This window comes from Myotis davidii, unplaced genomic scaffold (genome assembly GCF_000327345.1).
Source record: "Myotis davidii unplaced genomic scaffold, ASM32734v1 scaffold8, whole genome shotgun sequence".
Classification (NCBI taxonomy): domain Eukaryota; kingdom Metazoa; phylum Chordata; class Mammalia; order Chiroptera; family Vespertilionidae; genus Myotis; species Myotis davidii.
In genome coordinates, this window is record NW_006299520.1 from 3,205,248 (window position 1) to 3,219,913 (window position 14,666).

At 36.1% G+C, this 14,666-nt stretch overlaps 1 protein-coding gene across 1 annotated transcript in view; it reads right to left on the reverse strand.

Annotated features, from left to right (window-relative positions):
* CNTN5 (contactin 5) overlaps positions 1 to 14,666 on the reverse strand; it is a 462,010-nt gene that overhangs the window by 60,684 nt on the left and 386,660 nt on the right. Inside the window, exon 16 of the mRNA XM_015571441.1 lies at positions 6,953 to 7,102. Coding sequence (XP_015426927.1) covers positions 6,953 to 7,102 — 150 coding nt within the window. The remainder of the gene's footprint in view (positions 1 to 6,952; positions 7,103 to 14,666) is intronic.

Consider the following 14,666-nt stretch of genomic DNA (forward strand, 5'->3'; position numbering starts at 1 on the left):
TGAAGTACATCACATCAATATTTCAGTTAACTGATTATCATTTAAGCTCACTTTATAGGAAGAGTTAAAGTCAAAGTTTTCAAGATAAAAAATACCAGCGTTGTTTCCTAAGGATTTCAAATAAAGCTTTCATTCCTATCAATAGGCTAGAGAAGGCGGTATGCCCAAATCGTAAGATGTTCGTGTGGAAATGAGAAAGCTCTGGGCCTGAATCCCACTTCCATTTTGGCAGGTTGGTTGGAAATATTTCTTAACCTCTTTGTCCTTTGGTTCCCTCATGGAAATAATATTACCTATATTTCAAGGTTATTGTCATCATTATTTATCAAAATGTCTGGAATTGATACAGTTTACCTAATGCTATTATCCAGTTAGATTTGAAAAAGAAAGTAGTGAAGTCTTCTATGGTCAGCACTTAAAGTTCAACATGAGTCTATTTACATGAGACCTTGAAATAGAGTATCCTTTTGGAAATCTGTATAATATGGTTCTGATAGTTCCATGGAAGTTGTGCTTTCAATTTTGGCTAAGGTTGTTTTAATTTGGAAATATAGGCAATATCCATTTTTGGTTTGCAAAAGAGATTGTTAGGATATTTTAAGTATAATATTTAATTTAATTAACATTTTTGGTTTGCAAAAGAGATTGTTAGGATATTTTAAGAAATGTATGATTTCTCTCATTTCTGAACCTTCTCATGCCTGGCAATAGTCAAGAGGTGAGTACATGCAATAAATGCTGTTTGGCTCAACTCTTACTCTCAACTTTGTTTATATGGGTCCACAAGGAAGTAGAAACAGAGGATGGGTAAAATAATCTTCGAATGAGATTTGTGGACCCATGGGGTCAGAAGAGGATGAGGAGAAAGAAGGAAGTGGAGAGGGAGACAACTTGGAAGACACCCTCTGGGTTAGAATTCCAGCTCTGTCACTTACTTAGTTTTTAAAACTCTAGAAATGTGTTTTCTGATCTGCAAAATGAGGATAAACACTCATGGCTTTAGAGAGTTAATATGAGAATTAAATGACATAATGAAGGGCAAGTGCTTAGCACTGGGCCTGGAACATGGTTTGTGATTTAGAATGGTGTATCGTGTTATGGGGACTAGATAGTTAGAAAAAGTCTAACTTGAGTGTTTCACGTTTATTTCTGGGTTGATAACCTCTCATTGTCCATTTATCTTTCATGCTTAAATTTTCTACTTTTCTTCCATCATATTGTTATTTATCAGTAAAATAAATGTCTCACAATTAGGTTTCTTTTAGAAAAGCATTTGTTGAAGTTCCCATCTTTGCTTACAAAGTGCCTATGAAACCGAAGTTCTGCTTCTTGTATACATTTTGAGGAAAAGACTTGCCTGGACAAAAGTGGTTACACGATTTAAACTATTCTCTGTTAGACGAGCCATGCTGTTTTCTTCTCTTCTCCTAATTACTGAGATTTGGTCTTAGAGTTCTGTTGCTTGACATGATTTTTGCCTTCTCTTAATGTTACTAAGAACCATTGCTTTTATTTAATATAATTAAATTGCTCCTCAGGTTGAAGAAAGTTGTACTGCTCATTAATAGCATTTTATTTCGGGATTTCCCAATTACTTCAGCTGCATGCTTGATATTTTCTATATTTTTTTTCTTAGAAACATAGCGTGGAGAGACCTTTAAAAACCCCAAAGCCTTATGCCTTTTCTCTGTACACATCAGTGCCTGACAACTATAGTTTTAATTTCCTCCTATAAATAATTCTGCCTGAGTCCTATTTGGTCTACCCTTCAAAGTCCAATTAAATGCCATTTACAAGGCAAATACACATACCCCGAGAGAAAAGGAATCTAACCCTATCTCATATTACAACAGTACTTTACTGTGTTCCTTCTATAATATTTGAGCTCCAGTAAATTTCCTAAGTAGTGATCATGGAAAAGAGCTGTGAAGATACAAATATGCACAAAGCAAGGTCCTTGCAGAAGGACGGAGATAATGTATAGCCCTGAAGAAATTATAGTAGGAAGTTAAATGAGTCTTTTCTGGACTTGGGACGAGTCACCTGTAACCTTGGAGGTTAAAGTGAGGTGGGCGGGATGAAACCGTTGAATTCCTAAGAAACAGAGAAACAAAATTTCATGGCCCTTTCCCATTATCCCTCCAGATTTTAGCACAAGGAACGTTTTGGAAGAAGGTCGTCAGGACAGCAGATGGATGTGCTGTGGCATCTCTTTGCACCCCCAGCTGTCAGTAGAAGAGAAGTCGGAGTGCCTATTCCCCCTCAAGCTAAGTAAGAAGAGGAGCAAAATAACTGCTACAGAGTACAGATGCTTATTACTCCTCACACTGGCTGATGCCATGAGGTTCAAGATTTTGTAATGATGGCCCAGCCCCACATGATGTTACCAGAGCAGCGAGCAAATTAATTCTTGAGAATACTGTGTGTTCCTAGAATTTGGCAGCACAGGAATGGGCAATCATTACTGTGGGCCGAGTGGACAATATGGAGATGGATTGAGTAGGCTTGCCTGGTAGGCGATGGGGGAGTCTCCAAAGGACCCAATGCACCTTCCGAGAAAGAAAAGCATCATGTGGACAAATCCCATCACATGGAGCACTCAGCACCCAAGAGAGAACCACACATTTTACCACCTAAGTAGTTTTTCCTAGTCTTTTGTCTGATTTGCGAAGTGTGCAGAGCAGCGATTGGAAGGGGGGAGAAGGAAGTGGAAAGAAGGAAAGAAAGACATATAAATACCTTTGGATCAAGCCTGTGCTGGGATGGAAGGAAGAAAACATGGAATTGGAAGTCAGTTTTTATGTCAATCAAAATTAAAAATTTATAACCTGAGAATGAGACTGCACTAGTACCTAAACACACTGTGGATATATTTGTGGCTGAAGCCAGAAATCAGAAGGAGCATATTGGAGAGCAGTGGGAGAGAAAAAGGAAACAATCTTATGTTTAAACTCTACAGAGTTCAGTCTGTTTAGTACACCAGTTACATAACAGTGATATAGTGCAGAAAGTGCTAAGGCTGGGAAAGATTTTCATCTGCCTGTCTACTTGATATTCATATTCACACGTTGAGAAATAATCTCTTAAACGGAGAAAAATATTTTTTTCCTTTTGTGGCCAGAAGTATGTGTGTGACATTTTCCATTTCACTTTGAAAAGAGAATTTTCAGGGGAGAAAACAGTGTACTAAAAAGCTTTGCAAACTATTTTAATGTGGAACAAACTTTTTAAGCATGGTGTTTCCACTTGACAGTTCTTTTTCTCTACTCCTTTTGTCTTTTTTTTTTAATTATTTGTTGCTGAGCGTATTACAGATGCCCTCTCCTGTCCCCCTATTGCCCCCCTCTACCCGGTTCCCATCTTATCTTATCTATGCTATCAGAACCAAAGAAAGTGTCTATATGTTGGGACAACATCACTCCTTCTTATAGACTGAAACTTGCCTAGGTAAGAGTCAGAGAATGCACCATACCCTGAAAGGTTCTAACTCTCAGCCATTCGGGTGGGCTGAGGAGCAGGGCCTGAGGGCACGAAGCCTGCAGCAGAGACTGCTCAATGGGAGAACATTTTGGAGGAGCCAGCGGCAAGCCAAGAGACTGGATGGCCCTAACCATATTGACCAACATATGTTTAACCTGAAAATGCTTCTTCAGTATGAAAAAAAGCAGCTTGTGCATGGTTACTAGAGTTTAAATTTCCACATAATAAAGTAATAACAATAAAAATCAATGATAATGATAATAATAAGTGGCTAATAGTGAGCATTTATCATGTACCAGGTATTATGCTAAGCTCTTTACAGGCATTATCTTATTCAATACAATGATCCAAAGAGGTAAGTAGTGCTATTATCCCCATTTAATAGCTGAGAAAATTGAGCCTCAAAAACAATTTGTGTATGTTACCAAGTTCACTGCTAGCAAGTGGATGAGAAGAACATTAATTTAGATCTGCCTAACTCTAAAACTCAAAATCTTAATTTCAGATCTATAAAATTAGTCATAATTTGAAGTAAAGAAAACTGCAAATATTGAGATATATGCCAAGGGCTTTGATACTAACAAGTTTACATCATTTCATAAATTACAGAGGTAAACCACATTGTTACCTCTATCCTTCACCTTTTCATTTATCTCTCAACAATTATGTTATAAATATATAACTCATAGAATATTACAGTTTAATTAAATGAGAGAATTGCTGTACTGTATTTACTTTTGCATATATATTTTTTTCATTTCTACCATAGCATATATTTCAAATCCATATCCTAAAATGTGTTTCCCTCCTGAGTGTCATCTTTTTAAATAACAGAGAAAGCATTTCCATTATGCAACCTAAATATATATACCGTTTTGATGACGTAACACATTTCTAAAATAAAATACAGGGGTATCTCTATCTATCTAAAACTTGTAATACAATTGTACTATAGATAAATATAAATGTACATTAAAGTAAAACATTTTTATTACTATTTTGACATCTTAATAATAAAAAGTCAAACTAAATCAATTTGCTTTATATTTATTTACTACTAACAGTGTTTTGATGACTAGAAAATTCAAAATATATCTTAGAAGAAATTGCAAAATAATTAACTTTTTGGTGTGTGGGAAAGGAGTAATTCTAAGGCAAAAATGCTTTACTAAAGCTGCTTTGGTATTTAGCATATTCTAGTAAATAAGAGAATTTTATAAGGACCTAAAACTTTCAATTCCATATCCTGAATGTGAAACCTTTTCTCTTCTAAGCAGCTCCGTTGATTTTCAAAGTTTACTTGGTCTATTAGAGCAGGATCATCTTTTGAAATATAGGGCAATACAGGACATATACTTAATAGAGGCAGAGTGAGCGACTGGAGAGAACATCTCAGGATATTGGTGTCTCTTTTAATCTGTGCTGCCTGACGAGACAGGCACAAAACTCAACACTTGGTTCAACACCATTAGTAGCTCTAACCCTGTGTTGTACCAAAGCACAGGAAACATAAAGTAGGCGGTACAAGCCTTCTTCAACTCGCTTTCAAAGGAGAGCATTTCATGCATTTTTCATGCTATTTCTCTTCTCTTCCATAAGATTTTAATGGACTAAAGTATGTCATGTATATAGAACTCGATAAAATGGAGAGACAGGGGCTGTATAATTGAGGTAGGTGCAGAAACAGTTGAGGGAGAAATCTCTTAAAATGCATCACCTGAATACATTTGAGCTGGGAAAGTAAGTGTTTTTTACTAAAATTCTTTTTAATAGCCCAAGGAGATTTATGCTATAAAAAAATCTAAAAGGATTATTCCTCCCAAACAGATGATTTATTTTCAAAATGAATATTTATAAAGAGCCACTGAATTAGGCAGTAATCTTTGCCTTTGTTTAAACACAATTAACTTTATGCAAAATAAGGCAGAGCTTTTTAGAAAATATGTATGCGTAAGTACTAATATTGGCAGTTATTTCAATATCTGCACAGAGAGTACATAAAATGAGGAGCGACTAAGCTGTTACACTCTTAATTAATGAGCACCTGTACACAATGAAAGCATGACTGATTTTATGAATACATGAAAATCCAACCAGGCAATTAATGTTCAGTTAAACTCACACTATTGAAAAAGTAGCAAATAAAACAACTTGTAATAGGCAAATCATAAAAGCAGAAAAGTTGGATTTTCTGTGAATGAATCTTTTCCAACATATTTAGACTACTTTATCTTGTACTTTCTTGGTTGCTTAAATTTTACATGGAAAGAATTGGAATATCTTTTGTAAGGTTATTCACACTTAATGCAATAAGTTGAAGATTTGAGATTTTTTTTCTTAAAAACAGCAACAACAAAAACAAGTGTGTTTTAGAGAAACACTTTTAGAGAACCAGACCTAGTGTGTTTTAGAGAAAGGATCAACTCTTTTGATAGATTAGTTATTATAAACTTTATTAAATTTGTAAAAAGTCACAAATCAAATTTTTGGTCCAATTCTGTAACTATAATACAAAATAGACACATTTAATTATTAGTTTTCTATGTAAATGTGTCTCTGACCTAGGTACTGGTGTACTTAGGGACATATAAAAGAATAAAAATATATTCCCTTTTAATCTTTCAACAAAGACACATGAGCACTAGTGCCTGACACTACCTGGTGCTAGAGATAGAACAGTGAACAAATAAAACAAAAGCCCCATTCTCAGTGCACTTATATTCTTTTTAAAAATATATTTTTATTGATTTTAGAGAGATAGGAAGGGAGAGGAAGAGGGAGATAGAAACATCAATGATGAGAGAGAATCATGGATCAGCTGCCTCCTGCATGCCCCCCACTGGAGATCGAGCTGCAACCTGGGCATGTGTCCTGACTGGGAACTGAACTGTGAGCTGCTGATTCATGGGTTGACACTCAACCACTTAGCCATACCAGCTGGATGACTTATATTCTAATGATTTTTGTGATTCATATATTATCATTGAGTTCAAAGTCATTAAATTTTGTTTTTTTTCCCCTCCGTGTATCTGCAATCTACCCCCTTCATTTATCTATTGTCTTCAGATTGTTCTCATCAATATTATTGACATTTGTGTTTACCTAAGCTAGTGCCTTACTAGATATTTTTATATCCAATTTTATAGGGACATAAAAGATTAATCTTTTTTTAATGTATTTTTATTGATTTCAGAAAAGAAGAGAAAGGGAGAGAGAGAGATAGAAACATCAATGATAAGAGAGACTCATTGATCAACTGCCTCCTGCACACCCACTACTGGGGATCAAGCCTGCAAGCCGGGCATGTGCCCTAACCTGGATATTGAACCGTGACCTCCTATGTTAACCCAAATGTTTTTATGAGGTCTAGGTAAATGAATCCAGAAAGACTATACTAAAGCAAGCAATCATGGTTAATTCAGCTTGCTGTCAAAGTGATTAGAGGCATAACAAATGGAATTCTCACTCTTACCTGCTTCATTGGTGCGGATCATTCGAGATGGAGTGCTTGGATCTCCAGTCCCAATTGGATTGGTGGCAACCACTCTAAATTCATATTCCACCCAGGGGTTCAAGTCCACCGCCATGGCTGACTCCATGTCCCCTGTTATGATTTCTGGGACTATGGAGAGACAGAGGTTTCATGTCATTAGGAGATTTCATGTCATTAGGGGACTGGATAATGGTCACAACTAGCAATCAAGGGTACCACAGGCCCTGACAGGATCCGCAGGCTGATGCCTACTTCCTCTCACACATGGCCATGGTGTCACCTCTGGTCTCATTAGTCAAATCAAAATCAATCTTCAGGAAGTAAGCACTTGTTGTAGTTATTTAGAATTCTTTCTACCTCATCATTATACATGAATTGCCATACTATAACTTGCCATTATCTGTACTAAAAATCATTGTGTCAATCCCTCAGCCCCAGAGAAGACACCCAGTGATATAATTTAAGCAAACAGCTCTTCAATTTCTAGGGAAACTTCTTGAGCAGTTGGTCTCTTCCAATTCTGGCAAACATGCTTAGCCACTTGGCAGTTCCAAGCAGCAGATTAACAACACACCTTTCAAATTTAAAAACTCCAGTTTGTAGGAGCTAAGGGGAACCTCTGAACTCTTCTTGGAGTGACTTTTGTGCTAAATTTTGATTTTATTAAAGTATAAGATTGTTTGTCAATATAGTTACCACATAGTAACATTTCTTACATCATATGTATGCTTTATTTGAGACTGCCTTTCTTGTTCACACATCTCTGCTGCCTAGGAAATATTTCTGGAAGAACATTTATTGCAGGGGTGAAAATGGGGAGAGAAAAGGAGAAAAGGGTCACCCTTAGGATTTGCAAAGATCCCCTGGATTTGTATCCTGTCCTGGGTTTCTGTTTAATCATGGATGGGAGGGGCTGGGGAGCTCTTGATTTGATGACTCCGTGCAGTTTTCGCTATGACAAGGTGGAATTAAATGCATTTCGATTTCTCACGAAAATCTCTTTTGAAATGCATCAGGAGAATTTACCAAATAATCAGCTCTGTGAAAGGTGAAGGCCGGAGTATAGACAGTGTGGTTTGCCTGACAGATTTCACAGCCCTTACACAGCTGACTTTTTAAAGCAGGGAAATGAAGACCTGGAAAACAAACTGTCACCTCTGCACTGGAAACTGAACAACAAATATCCCTGGAGTCAAAGAGATGGGGAGGGGGGAGCGGGGCGAGGAAGAGCCTCCGTTCAGTCCATAGCTTGCTGAACTGCTGAGCTGTGCCTGCCAAACATAAAGGTGGGAAGGAGAGATCCCCAGACACTCAGCCTTCTCCAACCCCGAGCCTACCCTGCATTGCCAATACTTGCCTTGGGTCCACAAGGCCTCACCTCACTGTTTCATGTATTTCAGTTTATGTCAGTCTCATCAAGCAACTCTAGACCTCTAGGTCATCTCTCATCTTTTTTACTGGAATCCCCATAGAATTCTGCTCATTTGCTTTTCTGTCCCAGTTACCATCTTTCTTTAGTCTTTGAAAATCCTTTTGGTTTGACCGTTGGAATTCATAACCCATCATTTAGCAAAATTGCCTGTTTACTCATTCTTTTCTCTGAACATTCTTCCAACTGTTTAATAGGAGCCCAAATCCCCTCTGAGGACACTTACTGCTTCTCTAGGGGTGGCCATCTTAAGTTACCGTAAAGAAGAATGACCAGTCCATCTCAGTTGTGTCTCTCTCTCCTCCCTACCACCAACCAAATGTCTCTAATAGATTTTTTTCCATCAATGTAACAAGCATGCAGGTGTCTTTCCCACCAAACCAAACCAAACCAAACCAAACCAAACCAAACCCAAACAAACGAAATTCTCTCAAAATTTCTTATCCTTCCATCCTTCACTCAGTTTCTATGCTTCTTTTATAGCAAAACTTCTTGAGGGTTGTTTGTGCTCTTACTTGCTGTTACTGATTATTTTTCTTCTATTCTCTCTTGAGCCCACTCCAATAAGTCTTTTATTCCTTGCATTCCATCTTAACGGATCCTGTCCAAATTACCAATGGTCTCTGCTACTAAAACCCTATGGTAAGATCTCTCTTCCTCATTTTCCATGACCTAGCATCATCCCCTGACATAGTTGATAATTCTGTTTGAAATATTTTTTCAAAATTTAACTTTTGTTTTTCTCCTACCTGACATCTGTCTCAGTTGCTGGGCTCTTTTCCTCTTGCAGATGCATTTCAGTTCTAGGAGCTCTTTCCCATTTCCTTACTCCATGGTGATCTAATCCTCTCTCAAGGTTTTAAATACCCTCTGTATGCTGATGCCTCTAAAATTTTCAGCAATGAACCTCCTCCCTAAACTCCAGGTTGATATGTCCAATGGGCTATTAGATATTTCTACTTGGATAAGGCTTTCAACCTGAAGTCCCCCTACCTACTTTTGGAGTATTCCTTATTTAGTATATGATGGTTGCATTCTTATAGATTTTGTAGCCAAAATATTGGGGTTGTCCTGAATTCCTTTCTTTTTCCCCTGTCCTACTCCGCCCATAAGCAAATTATTACATTTCTGACTGCGAAATATATTGATTTTTCCATTTCCGTTTGCAGCAAAACTCCTTAAAAGAGTTGCCCATATTAACTTCTCTTTCATTATATCTTGCATCCATTTTTGTGAGACTTGAGTCTTTACTATTGTACTAAAACTGCTGTTGTCAAAGTCACCAATGATCTCCATGGTCAATCCTCAGGCCTCATATTGATAGATGATCAGCATTTGACATAGTTGATTACATTCCCCTCCTTGAAATACTTCATTCTTTTGTCTTCCAGTATATCACATGGTCTTGGTTTTCCCTTTAACTAAATTGCTGCTTTCCCTCTGTATTCTTTGGTTGGTTGTTCTTCTCCACAACTTCTTACTATTGAAATGCCCTAGCCTTACATTTTTATACTCTATTTTCAACTTATATCCTTGGAGATAACATGCAGTCTCATGATTTTAAATGTAATTTATGTGCCAATAACTTCCCAATTTTTATCTTTATTTTAAGTCTCTCCCTTAAAATCCAGGCTCATTTATACAGGGTGGGGCAAAAGTAAGTTTACAGTTGTTCATATGGAAAATATAATTAACAAATAATAATAATACAAAAATAAAGTCTGTGTTGCATGTACTCATAACTATAAACCTACTTTTGCCCCACCCTGTACAATCACCTATTTGATATCCTTAGAGCTCCCATCTCCAAATATAGTCACAATGGGAGGTTAGGGCTTCAACATTTGAATATTTGCGGGGTAGGGGAACTCAATGCAGTCCATAGCAGGCAGGTTGAAATTTGTTTATTCATACATTTTTAAATAACTTTTTAAACTTTTCAATTATAGTTGACATACAATATTATATTAGTTTCAGGTGTACAACATAGTAGTTAGACACATATAACTTATGAAGTGATCACTTTGATAAGTGTAGTACTGATCTGACACCATACATATTCATTACAATATTATTGACTATATATATCCTAAGCTGTACTTTATATCCTTGTGATTGTTTTTATAACTGACAATTTGTACATCTTAATCCCTTCCCCTTTTTCACCTATTCCCCTAACCCTCCATTCCATCTGGCAACCATCAAAATGTTCTCTGTATTTACGAGTTTATCTCTGTTTTATTTATTCATTTATTTTTTATTTTTATATTCTGCTTATAGTTGAAATCACATGATATTTGTCTTTCTCGGTCTGACTTATTTCACTTAGCATAATGCCCTATAGGTCCATCCATGTAGTAACAAATGGCAAGATTTAATTCCTTTTTATGGTTGAGTAATATTCGATTATATACATGTACCACATCTTCGTTATCCACTCGTCTATTGATAGACACAGGTTGCTTTCATATCTTGGCTATTGTAAATAGTGATGCAATAAACATAGGGGTGCATTATTTTTTAAATTAGCATTTTAAGGTTTCTTAAAATAAATACTCAGAAGTGGAATTACTGAGTGATATAGTAGTTCTATTTTTTTATTTTTTGAGGATCCCCCATACCATACTGTTTTCCACAGTGGCTGCACTAATTTGCAAACCCAACAGTGCATGAGGGCTTCCTTTTCTTCACAGCCAGGTTGAAATTTAAAATAGAGTGTTTGGGATAAGCCTAACTGAGAAGGTACACTTGAATAAACTTTTGAAGGAAGTATAGGTTTAGCTATGCCAATATCTGGGGGGAAACATCCCAGGTTGAAGAAGTAAATAGTGCAAAGGCATTAGAAGCAGTATATGCAGGGACATGAGATCAGTGAGTCAGGAACAGAGTGAGTTTTAGCGCTACCACAGTACTTTGGATTCTCTTTACAATACTATTTTTATTTTTTCCATTCATTACGTTCTTTAATACTATATAATTTCCTTGTTTATTAGTTCTCCCTTTATTGTTTGTCCTCACCCATGAGAATACAATCTTCATGAAGATAGGCATTTTTGGTTTTGTTTTGTTCACTCATATATCCTAAGTGCCTAGAATAGTAGCTGAAAGCTGCTTGATAAATTTTTATTGAATTCAGAATAAAAGGGGAGTTCAAATAGTTGTGATAAAAATTTGAACAGTTTCTGTTTTAATTTTGATGTAATTATTCAGGCTGTATGTTTAAACGGAACTTTAATTTAAAATATAAAAATATCCTTCCTCCCAAAGCTACATATATTTATATTTTCTTACCATATAGATTTTAAAGTTTCCTTCCCTTATCCCACATCTTTTCCACCATCCTTAATTCTAATCTCTCTTTACAAAGGAAAAGAAAAATAAGATTTAGAAATCCACAATTCATTGTTACTTGTAAGGGCTACAAAAAAGCATGAGTTGAAGTTATTAATATTTTTGATGAAATAATGTGCAATATAAAATAATTAGAAACAAACTTTTAAGTAAAACTTAGGATTTTTGATTTCAAAAGCAATGTTGTGGAGATTAAAGCAAATGGAGAATGTTCACCAAAGTAGGTATTTTTAAAGCCTGGCTGGTATCTACAATAATAAAAGGGTAATATGCTAATTAGAACAGATGTCTGTCTGGACAAAGCTGAGACAGAGGGAAGCCAGCCTGGGTCCCGGGTGCCAGAGGGAAGCTGGTGCTAGAACCAGGGAAAGGAAGGCCTACTCTTGCACAAATTTCATCCATCAGGCCTCTAGTTATATTATAAAGATGTTCTTTCTGGAACAATGGGGATAAGACTGTTTCAAAGAAAACATTCTGCTTCATAGACAACACACAGCAACTATAGACAGTGGAGGATCCCATATTGATTCAGGGAGAAACTTGTCAAAATGCCTTCTAGTGAAATAATTTCATCCAAGACTTTCATTAAATAATTACATGAAAACTAAATAAGCCTGTCTGGTTGACAAATGTAATCAACCAATCAATCAGTGGAAAACATCCAAGGACAGAAGATGTACCCACTGATAGAAGAACAGTAAATAACATATTTGAATTAACAATGACAAATCAATTCTATGATTATAAGTGATTTGTTATTTCTAAACAGACATAGTTAAAAACTAGGTCAGCTGATACTGCTCAGTAATATGAAGAATAAAGTTAGGTTTCCAAATCAAAAGCAATTTGTTTAACCAGGATAAGGGTCTGCAAGTGAAATTATTTTTTACCATTGTTTTCATACTCTCTTCAAAATGAGTAAATTAGTCCCCATTCCCAGTCACCTGATGTGAGTCTGATTTGGGGGTAGGCAGTGTTAAAAAGTTAATTCCAGATGTGCTCAGCTAGCAGGTCCAGGTGCGACTCACTACTTCATATGTCAAAAATGAAGAACTCACTATTCTTTGTATTCATGTTGATGTATGAAGGAATCTTAAGTGCTTTTTAAATACTAGCTTATGAATTGCATTAACTTTATCAGAGAGTTCAAACCCATTTTTTTTCTAATAGATATTTATGCCTTAGAGCTTATCTCTACTGAAATTGTTTTAGATGAGGGAGCGACTATTAAAACAAAAGGCCCACTGCTGATGTGGCTCTAGAGGGATTTCTTTCCCTGTCAGAGCATGAAAGAAGTTGTGTCAGACTGAGCTAGGAGCTGGTAAAAGCAGACTACATTTAAAACAGCTACTTGAGAGCACACAAGCATTGAGGACTGATCCTTGGCAGGTTTGCCTGGAGGATGTCATGCCTCTACCAGTAGCTCCAAGAGATGTTGAGTTTTAGAAAAACGAGTGGCCTCATTAGGTTAAGAGACATCCTGCTAGAGCCCTATTACTATCAAGGGCAAATAAAATCAATCATTTATAGAAATATATTTCTGAAAAAAAATGTCTCTTTTCTTATATATTGCAATCACTGATTTTTTAATAAGTACTTGCTGAACAGAATTTTAAAAACTCCCAACTTAAAATGTTTCCAGCATCCAAATTATATTTGAAAGATAAAGATGTAACTTTATAGTAAGGACTTCTAAAACAAATAACCCCCAAACTAACATTTAGTTCAAATGCCTGAGCTTCCCCTAACATACAATTTCATTTGTCTATAGCTTGTGCCAAAACATTCAAAGTTTATATAAATATAAATATAAATATTCTATCTATCTTTCAAGCATCTATCAAAATAACAAAAAGGTGAGCCAAGATGTTAGAAACTAAGGAATAACAGTATCTTGTAAATTATGGGTATAGTAGGAGGAAGAATAGATGTCCTGGATTGGTATACCATGAGTTAAGGTCAGAGGGACCAGAACATGGGCATGTGATGAGCAAGTAAATGTGTATTGCAATGTACCCACAAGGAAACATCCTCAAGTAGTAAGTTGTATGGGCAGTGAGACATGAGTGGACAGGGAGCATAGCAGCAGGCAGGAGAATGGGTTTGTTGAGTGCATACATAACACCACATCTGAAGGTGAATCCATTTCCTGGCTGCAGAACAAAAGACTTGGGCTGTCACACTGAGGATAATTTGGGAGCACTGGGGCAGAGGTTGTAAGAATTCTTGTGTAAACCTGTTCATGTGGCTTGAATTTGTGTCCTTTTCAGAGTTATCTACCAAACTTAGAGATTCCCCCAATTTCTTGAATCTGCAGAGGCATCACGGGATTAAGATGAAGCTAGAAATGAGGCCAATACCCACAGTTATGTATATTACAAAATAAATATATGTACATGTATAGTACACAATAATGATGATCAAACTGAATTCTATAAATTAATATAGACACCTAATATCAAGAAAAACTTAAATTATATTTTGCAGGTAAATATATTTCCTCCCCCTGTAAATTGTAAATTTTTACACAAACGTAAGTTTTTCTCAAATTTAATTTATTTAAGCAACAAAATGGAACACATCACTCCTATAACATTCCAGTTAATTGAGTTTTATGATTACTGCACTCAAATACTTTATAAATTTTATATTTTACTTCTAAACAGGCAAATTGATTTTATATTTAGGCAGTAAAACAAAATCCCAAATCCCGACTCAGAAGGGGCAACTGCATCTGAAGATTAGATTGTATAGACCAGTGGTTCTCTACCTGTTGGTCACTACCCCTTAGGTGACAGGGGTCGCCTAAGACCATCAGAAAACTCATATATAATTACATATTGTTTTTGTGATTAATCACTATGCTTTAATTATGTTCAATTTGTAACAATGAAAATACATCCTGCATATCAG